The sequence below is a fragment of the Gopherus flavomarginatus genome, chromosome 3, assembly GCF_025201925.1.
Source record: "Gopherus flavomarginatus isolate rGopFla2 chromosome 3, rGopFla2.mat.asm, whole genome shotgun sequence".
NCBI classification, from domain to species: Eukaryota; Metazoa; Chordata; order Testudines; family Testudinidae; genus Gopherus; species Gopherus flavomarginatus.
This window is the reverse complement of record NC_066619.1, coordinates 20,937,498-20,956,843: the sequence shown is the minus strand read 5'-3', so window position 1 is coordinate 20,956,843 and position 19,346 is coordinate 20,937,498. Positions and strand designations below refer to the sequence as shown.

Below are 19,346 nucleotides of genomic sequence, written 5' to 3'. Positions count from 1 at the left end.
CCAGGCCTCAGGGCTCACACCAGGCAACTAATACAAAGCCTTATGTTTCAGGCCCTCTCCTTACTACAGCATGTAGAAATTAGAGAAGTGAGGGCTGCAGGCAACAAGTGGAGACTCAGCTATAGTAAACTGAAAGTCCTATGTCACGGAAAAGCGGGGAAAAAACAATGTGGAGACAAAATGGAGGAGATATAATCAAGCAGCCACACTCCTTACGTCAGATGAGTTTATTTTATATTTGACCCCTTTCACATTAACGAGCATTAGAGCTACAAGAGGAAAAGGGCGCAGTCAGGATTGGGAGAAGTGTTCATAAGAGGATCTCATCATAAATGATCCACATGATAAAGTTTGAGAACCGCTGTTTAGTCAGTTACCAAGAAAATCTAGGTAAAATGTTCAAGAGTGCCTATATTACTTAAAAGCCCACACCCTAGGTAGGCACTCTTGAACATTTTACCCTCTATTAATAATAAAAACTTAAGACTGGAAAGAGAAGCAAGAAAGGGGGGGAGGAAGAAGGGAGGGGAGAAGCAAGACAGCTAGTAGACAGCTACCTCATTTCCTAGCATTTGTGTATTTGTTCACCTAAGAACACCAAAGCAGTTTGGTGATCTCCTCCTCCCTTTGTTCCAATCATTAAATCTAGTATATTTTGTTATGATTGGCAGTGTGCTTAGAAAAAACCCTGAACTGAAACAGTAGGAGGGATGCACGGGGAGCACTGTTGGGGAGAAGAATAAGAAGCTTATACAATGACTTGTCTGTGAAATTCCCTGGCTCTTGCCAATGACATCAGCCTCCTCACTTTCACAAAAACTGGATCTAATTTAAGGAACAAAAGAGGAAGGATTGTTCAGTGGTTAGGGAATTCAAAGGACCTCAGTTCCTGTGTGACCATGAGCTACTCACAAATCTCTCTGTGGTCCTTTCCCCCATCTTTAAAATGATAATATTTCGCTGCCTACAGGGGTGTTGTATAAAACACAATGAATATCATGAAATGCTCAGATAATGTGGGGGTCTTAAGTATCTCAGAAAGACAGACAGTAAGCAAAGATAACATAAATAATTGTACTTGTCTTATAGTTAGTTTTTCTATATGGAAATATTAACAAAAATCTCCTTACATTTAAATGTATCACTCAAAATAAAGTTTAATAAGACAACCGTGGATATGTCTACACTTAATTTTAAAACTCAGGGCAATGAGTCTCCAACAGATTCAGGCTCACTCCACAGCAGTAAAAACAGCTGCAGTCATTCGGGCTCGAGTTTGGACTATGAAGCCTGGCATTGAGAGGTGGGCTTCAGAGCCTGAGCCACAATATCTACACACTTGTTTTTAGAACCATAACACTACAAGTTTGTAAACCAGAGCTAGGAGTCCTGTTGTTGCGGGTTTTAAATAACAGTGCAGACATACCCAATGTGCATGTAGTGAGAAACGGAAAATTCTGTGGCCAGATGACCATCTCCCAAGGAAGAGCCAAAAAACTTTTTGGAGGTTGTATGAGACTAATAGAATAAAAAGATCTGCAGGAGCATGTGATAACCTATTCTGTCACTGGTAAGCCGAACAAATTCCTCTGCAGGACAGATTAGTGCTGCCTATTTAGTACTGACACTGTCAAGTGGGTGACCTTGTCTGCAGACAGTTAGCTGAGCCTAACTGAAAAGGATGGATATTGTTTTAAATTCAAGCTGCACTATCTCAGGGAGCCCAACATCTTTGTAAGAAAAATTGGATGACAAAGTATTTTATGTGGTATTTTATCTTTCCAAAACAGCCCAGGTCCCTTCCAGCTGGAAATTCTTAACATTTTAACATTGTTTTTAAGGAAGACTTTTAAATTAAGAAACACTAGTTGTATCAAACATGCCAAATTATTCCAGAGCATACTCTTGCTATTTCAGTAAGTGAAACAGTAGAAGGAGTTCCCCTTTTTTTCCAGTCTCTGTCACAGAGGACCAACAAGGATCAAGTATTTTTTTCAACCACGAGACACACACAATCCCTTTTTGTAGTTTCCAAAATAGGTCTCAGAATTGTTTACTAAAGTGAGTAACTCAGCTATTTGAAGTTATCATCTATATTTGGTCTTATACATAGTAAAGATAATTGGTGCCCCCTTAATATTCAAGAGCAGATGCAGCCTTCTAAATTAAAGCAACAAAATCTAAATTAGCTGTAAAGATTTACACCATGGGAAAAGTTTGCAGATGTTTAGCTTTGATGTATAGAACATATGAATCTCCTGTGGGCAGCTAAAATGCTAGTAGTCTCCTAAAAGTGTTATACACCTTCTTAGAGAAAGATTCTTTACTTTACTGACTGGCACCAATTCAGATGCTGGCAGCACAGGAGGGCAGGAACAGCAGACTGTCATACTGAGGATTTATAGCTCTCTATGTAAAAGTGGAAATTTATGCAATTCTATCTGCTGCTCTGCATGGTACACTGAAATCTTCACTTACCAAAACTCTATCTGCGATCCTCTCAAAGGGTTTTTTTAAGTCACTTACAAAGTACATCATGCAGGGTTCAGAATGGGGTAGGGTAGGGTAGGGGAGTTAACTCTGAAGAAAAAGGATGGTATTGTGGTTAAGGCACAGTTCTGGAAGGCAAGAGATCTGGGTTAGTTTCCCAGATCTGCTCAGGTTTCCTGTGCACCTTAGGTAGGTCATTTAAATCTCTGTACCTCAGTTACTCCAAATGCATAATAGGGACAATAAAATTTCCTGTCTGTCTCCCACATCTATTTAGACTGAAAGCTCCTTGAAGCAGGGAGTGTCCCTTATTATGTGCTAGGTGCGTCTGTATACACGAGAGCTCAATCTCCACTAGAAACCCTAAGAACTACTATAATAAAACAATCTCTGAAAATTTGCCTTCTGATTCTACTTTTCCATATCCCTACTGCAAATTCTGTAAAAATGCACAAGAAGAATTCATTACTGGACAAACAAACAAAGCTGGGGAGAGAATGGAGAGAGAGAGAGAAAGAAAGTAAAAAGAAAAGTATATATGCATCAATATTTAAAGCCCCACTTTCATCCTGCAAAGCTGGTTGTAATTTCCTTGCAGTACAAGTAATTTTTAAATCACCAAATACCATAGCATTAAATGGAGAGGGGGGAACAGGGGGCAGACTTAGCACTAGACTCTCTCTCTGGACTTAACTTTAAGAGTCAGACCTCTAAGAAGGGTCACGAGACATGGACAATAGAAAAAGGACATCTCTGAAGAGTTTGCAGCTAATTTAAGGGAGAATTTAGGGAATAAGGAGTCCCTTTTTGGAAGGCAGAGGAGAGGTCAATTATTATGGCTCTTGGGCAGCTGGAGGATCACACAAAAGATGCTGACCAAAAGAATGTTTCTGTTCAACAATATTCAGAGGGAAAAATTATGGGACTTAACACAGAGAACATACCGAGAGTGGCCCACAACAGAAATTGCAGAATCTTGTTCATACCCACGCAATGTTTGACAGCGAAGGAAGAATTCAGATTCAGAAACTCCTCTGCTTACCTGCATGCAACTAACTTCAGAAGTTACAATCCACACTTTCAGAATACCAGTCACTGAAACTGCTACGACAGTATCCTCTGATGGGTGAAAGAGGGGCAGAAAAGAAATTACAATAAAATGAAGGATATGTTGTATAAGAGATTACAAACATCAAAAATATTCTAAAAGTTTTTAATAAATTCATGAAGTGCTTGTTCCAAATTCAAGTGGATAAATTAGAACTGGCAAATTATACGCAAAAAAAAAATGCACTAATTTCCCATTTGTTCTTTTGCTTCGTGAGTGAGGAATTCTCTGCATACATACACAGAGCTCAAACTGGGGAGAAAAAACAATGATGGAGTGGCACTCTCCCAAGCTCTGCACACGGGCCAAGCTCTGCCTATGTTAGATGTCAAAATAAGACTCCACTCCAAGTAGATTGTGCAGATGTAATCACATGAGCTCTTAAGGGTTGGGTCTCTCTCTGTGTGGTTTGGATAGACCCATTCACAGGGCCAGGTTACATAGTAGTAATGATTCACTGAATATGCATGGAGACTCAACTACACCACCATTCCTAGAAGTGACTGCTCTGAATTCCAGTTCAGGCCAGTATACAAAGCCAGGGTCTGAACAGTAATTCTTATTCTGTGGATTAACAAAAAAACAAAAACAACCTAAAACCTCCAAAAAAACTGCTATCTCAAAGGCTACCAAGCCTGCATCTTTCACCGACACCAAATTTTATCTCTCCCTCAGAAAGGTAAATACCCACTTGTATTTTTTAGAAAAGGTTAGAACTTAATGATTTTTGGCAAAAATAGCCTTAATCCTTCAGATGGAAGAAACATTTGAAAACTGTGCGATTTCAACATGAAGTGACACCATTCCAATCTAGACTTTGCCAGGAGACTAGTACAAAAAGTAGCTGTTTTTCTTATTTAAAAAAGAAAAAAAAGTACAATAAACTCAAACAATTTCTCATTACCTTGTGTTCTATGGGATCGAATAATACTCATGGAGCTGATCCAGTCGGGAGAAATCTTTGACACTAAGGAATAAAGAACCTCAAGACTGGTAGCATCCACAACAAGAATTTCTGGGTAATGGCCATGACACAGTAGCCTGCCTTCACGCTGAGTCCCAACTGTGAACTGGTAGAACTGTTGTAAAGAGAACACAGTCCCTTAAGCAACTAGTTAATACTTTTTAAATCACAATTTAATTATAGGTTTTTGATCTCTATGTTGTTATTTGTGTATTACAATTTTCTATTTTCATAAATTAGTTTGATAAGTTAGAATTCCTTGATTAACTAGAAGAGGCTAGCCAGGTATTTACAATTTGTTTGTTCGTTTTTAAATCCACACCCCCTTCTGCCCCAAAACACACTGTGGCATTACATCACATAACCAAATATTTTTAAAGTTTCAGAACTGGCTGACCAAAGATTTGGCTTTACATTCCAGCAGGTCTCCATGGGGAGCAGTGCTACTTGCCTGATGATAAATATAATCACTGTAAGTTAATTCGACAATTTTTCAAAAGCTGAAATGCAACCCATTTCTACGGTATGTGACAACATAGAAATATATTTTATAAACTGGCATAACTGAATTTGTGAAGATAACAGCCCAGTATTAGCAACAAGATTACAGCGATGGAGCTAAATAGTTCCTCAAATGCCCTCTCAAGCATTTTAGCATTTACATGAATACAATACCAACCTGTATTCCAGTATGGGTGCAGGCGAGTTTTGTAAATTCTATACATCTCCCATCGTTCACATCCCACAGACACATCTCCCTAAAAAACACATATGGTAAGTAACTCTGATCATGCCCATGCACTTCATTTTTCAAAGGACTTGCAAGTTACAGAATTATTTTGGTTTCAAGAAAGCTATATTGGATCATCTAGTTCAGTGACTCTCAACCTTTCCAGACTACTGTACTCCTTTCAGGGGTCTGCTTTGTCTTGCGTATCTCCAAGTTTCACTTCACTTAAAAACGACTTGCTTACAAAATCAGACACAAAAATACAAGTGTCACAGCACACCATAGGCAATGATGCCATGAGCGCTCTAGGACTGGAGCACTGATGGAAAAAAATTAGTAGGTGCTTAGCACCCACTAGCAGCCAGCTATCCCTTCCCACCAGCGCCTCCCATCTGCCAGTGGCCCCACCGATCAACTCCTTCCCCTCTGCCACAATGCCTCCCATCCACTGCGATAAGCTGTTTCACGGATTGCAGGAGGTGCTGAGTGGGGGAAGAGCGGGGATGGGGTAGAGCTAGGCAGGAAGAGGTGCGGTGGGGGTGGAAAGAAGTGGGGTGGAGGCTTGGGGGAAGGGGGGCCTGGGGCAGAGCAGAGGTGTGGCTTGGGGCAGGAAGAGGCGGGGCGGAGGGTGCAGCTTGTGGGAAGGGGGCGGAGCAGGGGGTTGAACACCCCCGGGGCCCGGAGGAAGCCGGCGCCTGTGCAGTACACTACTCCGGAAAAATTGCTTACGTTCTCATTTTTACTACATCATTATAAAATAAATCAATTGGAATATAAATAGCATACTTACATTTTAGTGTATAGTATAAAAAGCAACAAGTTATTGTCTGTATGAAATTTTAGTTTGTACTGAGTTCGCTAGTGTTTTTTATGTAGCCTGCAGTAAAACTAGGCAAACATCTAGATGAGTTGATGTAGCCCCAGGAAGCCCTCTGCGTATCTCCAGGGGTACACGACCCCCTGGTTGAGAACCACTGATCTAGTCCATCCCAAATGTTTAGGTCAGGTAGCAGTCAGCCTTCTTTTAATTTCCCTTCCTTCCTCAGAATCATCTCCCTCTCTTTTTTAAATCCACAGCCTTCCATGCAAGTCTGCTTCTCTGGCCTTTTTTTAGTTACAATGGAAAGAAGAAGTGAAGAGCCAAGACTTGTCACAAACAATAACAAATATTCAGTAGGATGCTTGTGTAGAGCCCAGGGCTCCCGATTTCTCTCATGAAAATATTTTCAACAACCTTTATTTCCAACAATCTATTAAATACTAAGACTAAAGAACTAGGTTTTCCTTTTCCATATCTTAAGGCAGTAAAAGCAGTGGTGCTTTATCATGTGGCAGTGAAGACTGAGGGTAATTTCACAGCTTTCAAATTGCTGAAAAGTGAAAGTATCACTTGTTGCTGCTATGTGATGAGGCAGACAGGTGCCATACTGGCACTGAGAGGGTTAAGAGGAGCCTGTGGACCCAGCTGACCCTGCAGTCAATGTCAGGCATGGAGAAGTGAGTTAGAAGGCAGAGACTTCGCCTAGTTGAGAACTAATCAGGAAGGAGAACAGAGTTTTGCTGCTTCCTCAATGAGAAAAATCTGGTTCTAGCAAAGAACCTAAGGTTCCATGCTACATGGATGAGCCATTTGGTGGATGGGATGACCAAGCATAGGACAAGGAGAGACTAACTGCACAGACACAAGCCTAGAGACCTGCCAACAAATCCTTGGATTATCCTGATTTTTAGTACAATGTTTTCCTTTGTTTTGGACTCTAACATGCTGGAAGAAATACAAAGGAGTACATGCAGGAGGGCTAAAGGCACCAAGTCATTGGCTCTATGAGAGGCAACACTTGCCCATCAGAGACCTGCTGTGGGGAGTCGTTCCTTGACGAACTACAAATGGGCACCACCTAGACAACCAGGTTGCTTAAACTGAATCCACCAAATAAACATTTAAAACTATCATCCAGTGGAGATTTTTCTTACAGACCAGGAGAATGAGTATTATCATTTTGAAGTAGTTTTTCTCTTGGTTAATTCCACTCAACTTCCAGGCAGGTGAGCACAGCATCTCCAGAAAGGACTTTAAAAGGTTTTTATTACATTTGTTTTGCATAAACAATCAATTTCAGTGCTTATGCTCTTAATCTCATTTTGATTTTTTTTCTTGTGTTTCAATTAATAAATTTCTAATATTTGGTATAAGTTTTACAGTGTTTGCGCCATTGTATTTAGCAGACTGAATTATCTGTATTTCAAACCCCAGACCTTGTTTAAAACTCTATGAGATTGGACAACGACTGAGTTATGTTAACAACTTTAGTCCATATATTCCATCTAAATTAAAAACAGATATATATTAGCGGATCCAACAACTATACCAGAAAGACATCCTCCCCTGGAGTTGGGCAGCTGGGCAGCTTGTGAGCAGTAAGATGGGCACTCCATGTCTGCTTGGGTAATGAAAATGTCCTAGGATGGGAAACACCAATGCCAGAAAATGTCCGCACCACTGAACAATGGAGCTCTCACTCATGTTACTTGTGAATATGCCTGCTCAGGCTCTCTACTAAGGTATTCATTACTCCCACCAGGTGCATTGCCAAGGGGAGTTCCAAAGCTTGATTGCTTACATGAAGAGCGGAGAAGACCTCATTCCTCACTGTTTGTTTATATAAAATACTGTCATCATGTTGTCTGATGTAACTTGGGCATGTGTGGATGGCCAAAGAGTAGAAACCTTTTGCAAGCACTGTGCACTACCCAAAACGAGAGAAGACTGATGTGCAGTTTGCACTGCAGTGGAGCTCAGAAGCCTTATCGAGGCATAGGTTATCTAGGCATGCTCTCCAGCCCTGTAGGCAATAAGTGTCTTTGTGGGGGGTGGGAAAACAGAGGGAACCCCTACACACACAAGCTCTCTGGTTTCCCACCAGCTGAGGGATGAGAGGACACTTATGCTGGGCAAATGAGTTTTGCTTCATTAGTGTCTGTATGGAGCAGAGACTGCCTGGAGGCGACAGAAGAGAAGCCCTGCAAAGGGTGTCACATAGGTGTAGGCAGCCATATGGCTTAAAAGGACCAGGTAGACACAGACTGTCATCTGGGGGCTGAATCAGAACAGGGCAATGAGATCCCTTATCGCACTGAGTCTGTCTAGTATGTAAGGAAGTATGACTTGATGGAAATTGAGTTCAGATTCGCTCCAATAAATTCTGTGAATTGTATGGGGCTAAAGTGGACTTTTCTGGATTTACCTGAAGTCCCAGAGCATGAAAAAAGTTGAGTAAGGAGAGGACTACCATCCATCCCTCCTGATCAGATTGTCCCGTGAGCAGCCAGCTGTCAAGATAAGGAAAGACTAGGCTGCCTTGGTGATGTAGATATGTCACTACCATGAACAACACCCACATAAAAACTCTCAGTGTCTTTGAGGGGCTGAAGGAGCAAATATTATATTTAAATAAATGTTATTTTGTTTTCGAAGCAATTTCTACCTGAATGTCAATCCTTTGAGTGGAGGGCTGTATCCAAGTCCTCCCAAGGGTCAACAGAACTAGTCTGTTCTGTGGAGTCTTCTGAGGGTCAGAGACAAACTCACTTATAAAATCCAGACAATTCCTCTAGGGCAGACCACTTCTTGTTACCCATTGAAATGGGCCAAATTGACAATTACAAATATCAGCAGGCCATTATTGGGGTGCCTTTGGCCCAAATTTTGGGGTCACAGTACAAAACCCAGGACTGACTCCTGCAAGACCTCACTAGTTACGCCCATCCAGTTTGACAGTGAACCATTGATAACTACTCTTTGAGTACAATCTTTCAATCAGTCATGTACCCACCTAATAATAATTTCTGTTACATAACATTTTCCTAGTTTGCTTATGAGAATGTCATGTGGGACTGCATCAAGAGTTTCCTAAAAGCAAGATATATCACATCTACTGCTTCCCGCGCATCCGCTAGGCCAATAACCCTGTCAAAGAAGAGTTACGGGGGGAGGGGGAGGTGGGGGAAGAGGATCAGAGGAGCAGCAGAAAGGAATTCTCTGGTGCCACCGGTCGTGATAATGTCTAGGACCCATTCGTCCAATGTGATATGCTGCCGCATCACGACACACTGGGGCAGGAGGTCAATGATGGGGAGTAACAGGCGGTACAGAGACTGGTTCATGGCTCTCTAGAGTCCCATCAAAATGCTTTCTTGGTGGGAGGCTGGGACTGAAAGGGAATGACAGCAGTGCACTGTGCCTGCTGTGTTGTACCCTCTGACACTTCCTAGGGGGCGCATAGGCCCTTTTCTGATAGAAGGGCTAAGAGGCAGGATAGTGTCTATGAGAAGGTGGCTTGGAATATTTCCTCTAGGATGTCAGGGTTTATATCCCCAAGGAGTGGAGAGTTGCAGGAGAGTCCTTAAGGGAATTAAATGACTCACCTCTTTACTCATTAAACCAGGTTCTTACCCTCAAAGGGGAGATCTTCTACTGTTACCTGGATGTCCTTGGGAAGCCATAAGGACTGCACGGATGAAGCCTGCCTCATCATGACCAGCCACTATGAAGCAGGAAGCCATATCTGCTGCACTGAGTGATGTTTGAAAGGATCCTCTGGCAATCAATTTCCTTTTTCAAGGATGGGCTGGAACTGGAACCAGAGCTCCTGTGGCAGCTAATTAGCTAATTCTGACAGTTTGTTGTAATTAATAGTCACATGAACATCAATGCCTTGTGATTTGCTATATAAAGAGGCCAGCTGACAAAAAATTATTTCTGCCAAAAAGATCCAGTCTCTTGGCATCCTTTCCCACATCAGAAACCTACATTGGTCTAGTCTGTGACATTCCATGACAGCCTAGACCATTTGAGAATTCAGATTAGAGTGAAAGAACAAATAGTCTAGTCCTTTGGATGGAACAAAGTACTTTTTCTTTGCCCTTTTCAGAGACAGGGTATAGGTAGCTGGGGTGTGCCAAACCATTTTAGCAAGTTCCAATAGGACCTCAACAACAGGGAGAACCATGTTGTTAAGGCCCATAATCAGATGGCTGTCCAGTAGCCCAGGCATTGGAACTTGAACCTCTTTCCAGGATGATCTAGAGAGTTTCCACAATCCTCACCAAAAGATCTTGATACAGATTATAATCATCCAGTGACGCTACTGCCTCAACTTGGAGAAAGAAGAAAAGGCTGCCATTGGATCCAGCAGTTCATGCTGAGCCAGCTATTCCTCTACAGGACACTGACAGACCAGGTGCCAGCTCATGCCAAGGCCACTTGGCCCCAACTAAACACTGACGAATGAATAGCTGGAAACAGTCTGGCTCACCAGTGTGTTAGTATTATTAAAATAGATGTTAGATTTATAAAAATGTGTTCAGAGTTTATGAAATGCTTGTAGGACGCTGCATGTATTAATCTCACTTAGTATAACCTTATAACATGGGATACAGATGTTAAGTATTTGCATTGTAAACCTCTAACTTTGTAACTCACTAAACAGGAAGGAAGTAATAATAAATGTAAAGGCTGGTTTCCTACAGAAGGTGTTAGGTCCTACAAACAAGGCCCATTGCAACCAAAATGAGCCATTGTTAAACATCAAAGAACGAAGACTTTGTTGATTGCTTCCCCCACACCAATGAACAGGAGAGATGCATGTGGACTCTTCCCATCAGCATGAACTCGGGGGAAAGGAATAAAAATCCCTGACAAGAGAGAAATGCATTGTTATGTTGCTTGGACTCTGAGGGGAAGGATTACTAAGCACAAGCGAAAGATCCCCAGTGCTTGGCCTGGATAGCCCTAAAGGACATATAGATCTTGCTTAGCATATAAGCTTCTACCATCTTTTGAAACCTAAGACTAACTCATTTTTGTGTATAGGTCTACCTGCATTAACTTTGTAAATAACTCATTTCTTTTTCTTAATTAATAAATCTTTAGCTAATTTATTAGCAGATTGGCTACAAGCATTGTCTTTGGTGTAGGATTTAAGGTGCAGCTGACCTGGGGTAAGTGACTGGTCCTTTGGGACTGGGAGTAACCAGAATATTGTTGAGATTTTTGGTGAAAGGGACCATTTATCACAAAGGCATGCTTAGCTGGGTGACAAGATAGACCAGAGTACTCAAGGGTACTGTCTGGGAGTCCAAGTTAAGGTGGTTATAGTGCTTGAGGAGTTTGCACTTGATACTTGGTTAGTAAAATCTAAGTATAGAACTCACAATCAGCTTGGAGTTTGTGCTCTGCTTCTTAATAGTCAGCCCTGAGGTTGGTACTCTTGCGTCTGAGTCACTTCAGACAGCTTGACATCATCTTCCTCAAAATATTCCTGGGGGGACTGAAGCTTCTTCTACCACTGACGTTGACAGGTACTCCTCATGAGCGCCAAGCTCACCTGACTAGGGTGTGGAGTCTCACTTGGAGCCAATGGTAGGGGAGAAGCAGTCCTTTTATTAGAGGAGCTATGAGATAATTTATCCCACTTCTTGATGGGGTGTTTGGGCCTTTACCCTCCTCATGCCCCTTAATACACAAGTCCTTGGACTTGCTCAAGGATCTAGAGCTACAGAGCATCAGTGCCTGGTGGCCACTACCTGGATGCTCCAATCAGAGTCCCAGGGAGCAAGAAGGCTGAGGATCAGAAAGGGGTCTCATGGGGAGCTTCATTAAATGCCTGCAGAGCCAAAACTCCTCAGACTGTCTATTCAGGATGGAAAGTAATAGCAGTTTTGAACAAAAGGAATGTGTGATTTCCTAAGACAGGCAGCTCTTGTGAGGGTCACTAACTGGGAAGATCAGGGAGCAGGACAGGCAGGGCTGAAAGCCTGTTATCTTGGGCATAGTAAGTGCCTTGAATGGTAGAACTAGTAAGGGGGAGAGGAGGAGGTCAAATCCCAAAGTCATCTAAATAATACTAACAGCTAACTATCTAAGAACAAATATTTAAAGAAAAAAAAAACAAAAAAAAGTGGGTCTGACTGTGAAGGCTAACAAAAGCTGAGGACACTAAATGGCTCCATCTCAGACCACAAGCAGTAGAAAGAGGCATCAGTTCACACTGCCCTTTATGCGCCCTTGGTTCTGAACATGAGGAAGCATAGGGTGCAGATGTGGACCAACAACACTGCTATTAAAAAATCTTCTGGTCTCAGGTGCATTGAGGATTTGCACACCACAGTAAATAGCACTGGAAAAAGGTCATGACTGTTAAAACTAGCTTAATCAGGGGAGACCAATAGGGGGCCAGAATAATACAGCTGCCTGAAGGCTGAGCTCTGAGGGGATGATGGAGGTAGTGCCTTGCTAACTCCCAAAAGCTTCTAACCTCCCCAAAAAGACAAAGCAGAGGATTGATTCTCCAAGCAAATATGAAATTTTTAAAAAGATACCTCACTAAGAAGAGTGTTTCTGGCTCACTGCATAGAGAGACCTCTCAGACTCCAAGAGAACACATGGCAGCCATATTAAGCAGAAATGCCAGAGCTGAGGAAAATCAAATGGCTACATTCTGCAGATGATCTCTGAGTTTAAGGCCATGAGGAATGATGAGACACTGAACTTCTTGCAATAAAGAAGGAAATAAGTGACTTGGTAGCATGCTAGAGACTGGCCTAAGAAAAGCAAGAAGAGAGAAAAAGCACAGCAGAGCCGAATGGCACTGATGGAGCAGAGCTGCGGAGATGCAGCTTAAATTGGTTGACAGATTGAGAACAAACAACAGAAATAAAGGGCTGCCTGGAAATGCTGAAAGAGGAAACCCAATCTGGTATGTAAAAACTTTAATTGTGGAGTTGTTACATCTGAGCTTCCTAAAAGAGGTAAAAGTGGAGAGATCGCATAGGATGCTGCTAACCCTCCACCCCCTCAATAATAATAATATTAATAATAAACCCAGAGACTTGAAAGTGAAAATTCATGATTATCAGCAGAAAAAAATAATTATGAAGCAAGCCAGAGAGCATTCAGAGCTCATATTCAAACGCCACAAGCTGCAATTCTTTTCACGACTTCTCTGCCCTAACTTTAAAAAAGAGAAGAGAGCTGGGGGGTAAATTACAGCAACACTCAGAAGGCCAGATATCTGCTACAGTGGGAATTCCCATTTAAACTCTCATTCAGGTTCTAAACTCAGCATTATACAGTAGGAGGCTTGAAAAAAAAAAGGGGGGGGGACACTCCAGCCCCTTGAGATAAAAATCCAAATTTCATACATACAAGACGACTCTGCATAGGTAGTAATTACAGATAAGCTTATGAAAAACTCTTGGCAAAGAGTGAAACCAAGGAAAAAGAATATAGGAAAGAAAAGACAAGACAAAAGAAAGTCTCTAGCGACCGTATTGGCAATGGCAGTAGTGAAGCCGAACAAGAGAAATTGGATACCTGAGAATAACCTAAAGACTAACTAGAAGGGACTTCTTGGGAGTAACCAGGAATGAACAGTTGAATAATAACTATGTAAATGCTATAAAGGAAATAGTATGAATTTGCTTTAATTGAGGGTGATCATTAATAGCTGGGTTCTGTATTTTAAAACATAGATGAAATAAAAGGACAATAAGAGGAAGGGGCAGGAAGGAATCCCAAGGATGGAGGATATTGGAGAAAATAAAGAGTGGATGGGGAAAAGTGTTTAGGGGTTCTGTGTAAATCCTCCCCATAACTCAAATGATCAGATGTAATCTATCCCTAAGGTTGAGGGTCAAAGTCCTAGAAGTGAAGATTGTACCTCCTCTGGATTGCAAGAGAAGCAGTCCAAGCATTCATAGGGAGAGTACAGAGTTCAGCAAAGCACAGCCATTTGGGGATTGTTTTACGTGTTATGTTGATATTTTATTTGCGGTTTTCGAGTAAGTGGAATGCAGGATAGGAAAGGGAAAAATCAGGACGTGGGGTGTGTGCAGGGGAAATTAATACAAGAAATATATATGGAAGTTTACAAACAGAAACCAAGTTATAATCATGAATGCAGCATAATCAGACACAAGTGAGACATTGATCAGAGACAGATACATGAAATCAAACAGCTAACTACCACAATTATTTCAAGTTTTTCAATAAGCTAAACAACTACTCTCAATGGTCTTCCTAAGGTGACATCTTTGAATGTAAAAGGGCTAAATGATGTCGTTAACAGGGAAAAAAGCCATGGTAGAATAGAACTTAAAAAAAAAAAAATCACACAGATTATTCTTGTTCAATAAACTCATTTCAGGATGGATAAATTACAGTTGTGAAAGCTAATTGGTTTCAGCAGACATTTTTTGCTTCAACCAAAGAAAAGAACAGACTAGCGGGCATAGTAAACATACCTTTTCAAATTCAAGATCAATTTAAGGATAAGGAGGGACAATTTACATGGTTGAAGGGGACAATGGCTGGGTTTTTAATATCAGTTATACTCCCAACCAAAAGCAAAAATCTTTTTTAATGATTTCTTTAAAACTCTGCCACACTTTGGGAAAAGGAAAATTTTACTTTGAGGAGACTTCAAATGCACACAGAATCCTTACTGGGACAGATCTTATTTAAAAAAAAGACAAGTGGATAGACAAGCAGATGCAGCACTAACTTCCTTGTATCAATAATTCACTCTCTCAGATTGCTGGAGAGAACTGCATCCAGGGGAAAGATATTATACACTTTATTCATACTATCATCCGTTACCTACCAGAATAACGCTAATGTTAATCCCTAAATCCCTAACAAAGCAGACGAGTTCTGCAATAGTTGTCAACATTACATGGTCAGATCATGCACCAGCTAAAGTAATATTTGCTGTCTGGTATGGGTCACAAAGGTCACTTTTTTGGAAAATGAACTTCTTGCTTCTCCAAAACAAAGATCAGATTGCAGCACTATTGCAGGACACTATTCAATACTTTCAAATAAATTATACAGACAACATAAAAAGAGGCCTTCTCTGGGAGGCAGGTAAAGCAGTATTTAGGGGGCAGTTGACAAGCACAGCCTCTCAACTGGAAAAAAAAGGAAGTTCAAGAAAAAAATAGAATTAGCACAGGAGATTAAAAGGTCTTAAGATATTCATAAAAATCTCACAAAGACAACATAACTAATTAAGATTGGGGGGAAATGTATATGTTGAGGATAGATGCCACTGAAAAAGCCTTAGGTTTACAAATCACAAGTTTTATGAAAAAGGAAATAAAAGTGATAAGTCTATTGGCTAAAAGCTTTAAGGTATTCAAGAGCATCATCTTCCATCGATTATCGGGCTGGGGGGGAATCAGCAAAAGATAGTTACACACTCCTATGAAATGTGCTACTTTAGCTGTTTATTATAAAAATATCCATATCTCAGATACCTCAACCTCTGAAGTTATTCAAAAATATCTGGAAGTCGTAAGTTCACCAAAGATGAACAAAATTGATAAAGAAACTTTAGATAAAGAAATAACAAAAGAAGAAATCCTAGAGGTAATAGCCAATATGAACAGTGGTAAAATTCCAAGACCTAATGGCTTGCCAGCTGAATTTTACCAGGTATTTAAGGAGGTATTACTGGGTCTCTTGAGAGGCTCCTTCAATGCTATTCTGTTAAGGGAGGAACTTCCTCAACCTATGAAAAAAGCTACTGTGGTTCTTCTCCCTAACGATGGAAAAGACCTTACCTTAAGTAGCTCCTAACAGCCCTTATCACTACTGAATCACTAAAAAGATTTTAGCAAAAATACTAGCTAGCCAATTGCCATCTGTGCTCCATCTTATATAAATCCTGATCAAGCTGTATTTTTTAAGAATAGACAGATTTGGAGGGTATCTGGAATTATCCATAATGCCAGATCAAAAAAAGATCCATTTCTTTTTTTAATCACTAGACTCAGAGAAAACCTTTTTCTAGAATAGAGTGGAATTTCCTTGTTTTAAGGCTTGTCCCATATGGATTTTGGCCACCAGTTCCTTAAATGGATAACTGCTTTTCTACACCAACCAAAAGCAGCTCTGAGAGTTAATGGGCTAAATCTCCCCTATTTGAATTGCACAGAGGGCCTAGGCAGGGATGTCCAATGTTTTCTCTACTTTTTGCACTGGCCATGGAGAGACTTTTTCCACAGAGGATAAAGAACAACAAATCTACCACAGGAATAAAACTTGCAGGAACACATCAGAAAACAGCATTACATGCAGATGTAATATTTTTACCTAAAACAAAGTATTTTACTAAAATTAGTTGCTAACGAAATCCACAACTTTGGTATTGGATTTAAAGTAAATTACACCAAAACTGAAATGCTAGCCATACATTAGCCAAACTCTGAAACATCACTCCTCAAGAAAACATTTGGGTACTGGGCAACAATTCTATAAGATACTTGGGAGCTCAACTCTCAAAACAACCTAGAAGAGTGCTCTGATGAATTGTCAAACCACTACTTCAGCAAATGAAAAAAAGATTTGTAGTGCTGGGGGAAGTATGCAAATTCTTGGGTAGGAGAACAGTGACAGTCAGAATGAACATTCTGCCAAGGATATTCTTCTTTCAAAGTCTTCCTTTGATTATTCCAGAAAAAAACTCTAACAGGAATACAGAGGATGCTATTCCATATAAATTCTACAAGAAAAGACCAAGACTGAGTGCAGATACTTTGGACAGACCCGTTAAACAGGGTGGACTAGCCGTTCCAAATATTCTATGGTACTATCAAGCCAGCCATCTCAAAGCAGTACCAGAGCAGGGGTGATATAATGCAGTCACACACTGGGTCTTTATTGAACAAGAAAATTGCATAGCGTAAGTATCACTAGCCAACTGCAGTATGTGCTCTCATCTTATATAAATTTAGATCAAACTGAATTTGTTTAATAAAACAGATTTAAAAAAATCATACACTACAAAAATTTACACACATCCTTAAGCAACTCTATGGGTTTGGAATAGAACTAGAGATGAATTATTTTTCCTCACCAATGACACCTATCGCAAATAATCCAGGTCTTAACCCTAATCACAAACCAGAGAGATTCAAATATTGGGAGAGTCATAGAATACACACGGTTATTCAGTAAAGAAACTTCTGTAACTTATTTGGAGATCAAAATTAACTTTAACTGGCCCATTCTCCCCTAGTACCAGTACTTTCAAGTCAGGCATTATGTTCCTCAGCACTATGGAAAACCTGTTTTATACAGAAAGCTAACTTTAAAAGAAGCGATGGCATCCAGTCAATTAGAAAACAAATAATTAACTACTTTATATCAATCTTTGCAGACAATTTTCCTAACAAAATCATGCCCGTAGATGACATACTGCGAAAAGGATGTAGACAGACAAGTTACCCAGAGAAACAGGATTTGAACTAGAAAAGAGGACCAGCAATCTCAGTCTGTAGCACAATACATAAAATTTAAGATATTGTTTCAATGCTATCTCATACAAGTGAGGTGAGTGAGAGAGGGGGCGGGGAGAAAGAATGGGGATAAATGCTGTTGTAGTGAGAGGGGAGATTTTATGCATCTGTGATGGACATGTAGTCATTAGAGAGTATTGGGACGCAATCCATAACTAAATATCACTAATTGTTGGATATTTATTATCCTTGGTAATTCTCCTAGGGCTTCCTAGAGGAAATGGTCACAAGAGAGAAAATGGAAAATTAATCTTTCATCTACTAGTAGCTACTCTGCTATTGGTAGTCTCCACTGGAAAAAGAAAAATAGTCCAACCATAGAGGAATGTCTCAAAATATATGGAGGTTGTGGTTATAGAAAGATCAACAAACCAATTACATACACAACAAAATAGACAAAGGACAGATAGTTACAGGGCCACCCAGAGGGAAGGACAAGTGGGGCAGTCGCTCTGGGTCTTCGGTGGCATTTCAGTGGCGGGGGGCCCTTCAGTGCTGCCAAAGATGCAGAGTGACTGAAGGGCCTCCAGCCACCAAAGACCCAGACCACAGACGGGTGAGTACAAGCGCCACAGCTCCCCCACTTTGCCCCAGGCCCCCTGAATCCTCTGGGCAGCCCTGGATAGATATTTGGTTACCTTTTATTCAATAGTCAAATAAAGTACATTCACATTTTACAGATTCATCAAACCTCAGAATAAAATAGCTCAAATGCAGAAGCTGCATTTTACCAGTACATCAACAGATTTTAAAACATAAATGTGCAATATAACTTATGTTATACATTTTTCTTTTAAATTGCTGCAGCATCATTTGGGGGTTTTGATTTTTGTTTTTAATTAAAGCATTCTTTACCTTTTGGAGCAATTTTTCAGCATAGTACCATGTGATTGCATCACAACAAATTTTTATTAATGTCAATAGGAGTTGTGTGTTTAAATCCTTTGCATTACACTGAATGTTTACTCACTTTACCCATTAATATGCTTTATTTAACAAAAAAAATTCCAAAACTATCCTTTTCAATTAATGAGAAAAGCGTCAAGAGTGAACAAAGGAGAACTGAATGAATAATATGATAGAAAAGAAATTAAATTTAAACTACATATTAGTTTATACAATTATTCCCCACTAACAAGCTGTAGTAGGACTATCCTGCATCTACTTGGGTGAAAAATCAGGGCAGGGTGGGGCGTAATAAGTGCCTATATAAGAAAAAAACCCAAATATCAGGACTGTCCATATAAAATCGGGACACCTAGTCATTCTCGCACCTCCTGAAGTCACTGAGAGCTTGACCACAGACAGGAAAAGGCATGATGAGTAAAAACACATGCCTGCTCATCGTCCCAATTTAAAACTGTCTCTCTTAGAAGCAACGGGCATTTGGTGGTTAAATGAGAACTAAGTTTGAGTCCACCTACATAGGCAGCTGTTTCCTATTCATCACAAAGTGGGTATCTGGATTTGCCACAATTTAAAGACAATCAATTTTTGGCAAACAGAAATCCTACATGGATAGCTAATCTGATTTGCAGATGCAAACAAAAACTGCATACTGAGGTGTTATTCAAATTGTTTAGCTAGTAAAAACCACTCTTTTTGAGGATAATTAAAAAAAAAAACCTTGAAATTTAAGGCATCTTTACTATAAGAACTCCAGTATAAATTAAGTGTGCTTTACTGGCTATATT

The 19,346-nt window shown here is 40.3% G+C and overlaps 1 protein-coding gene across 7 annotated transcripts in view; it reads right to left on the bottom strand.

Moving 5' to 3' along the window:
* Nucleotides 1-19,346, bottom strand: part of WDR7 (WD repeat domain 7) — a 367,588-nt gene that overhangs the window by 323,496 nt on the left and 24,746 nt on the right. For all 7 annotated transcript variants that reach the window (XR_007773255.1, XM_050944630.1, XM_050944631.1 and 4 more), the window contains exons 4-6: nucleotides 5,242-5,320; nucleotides 4,503-4,677; nucleotides 3,533-3,609 (exon numbers count right to left, since the gene is read on the bottom strand). Coding sequence is in view for 6 of the 7 variants with exons in the window: in XM_050944630.1 (XP_050800587.1) it covers nucleotides 3,533-3,609; nucleotides 4,503-4,677; nucleotides 5,242-5,320 (331 nt within the window). In the remaining variant the exon portion in view is untranslated. The remainder of the gene's footprint in view (nucleotides 1-3,532; nucleotides 3,610-4,502; nucleotides 4,678-5,241; nucleotides 5,321-19,346) is intronic.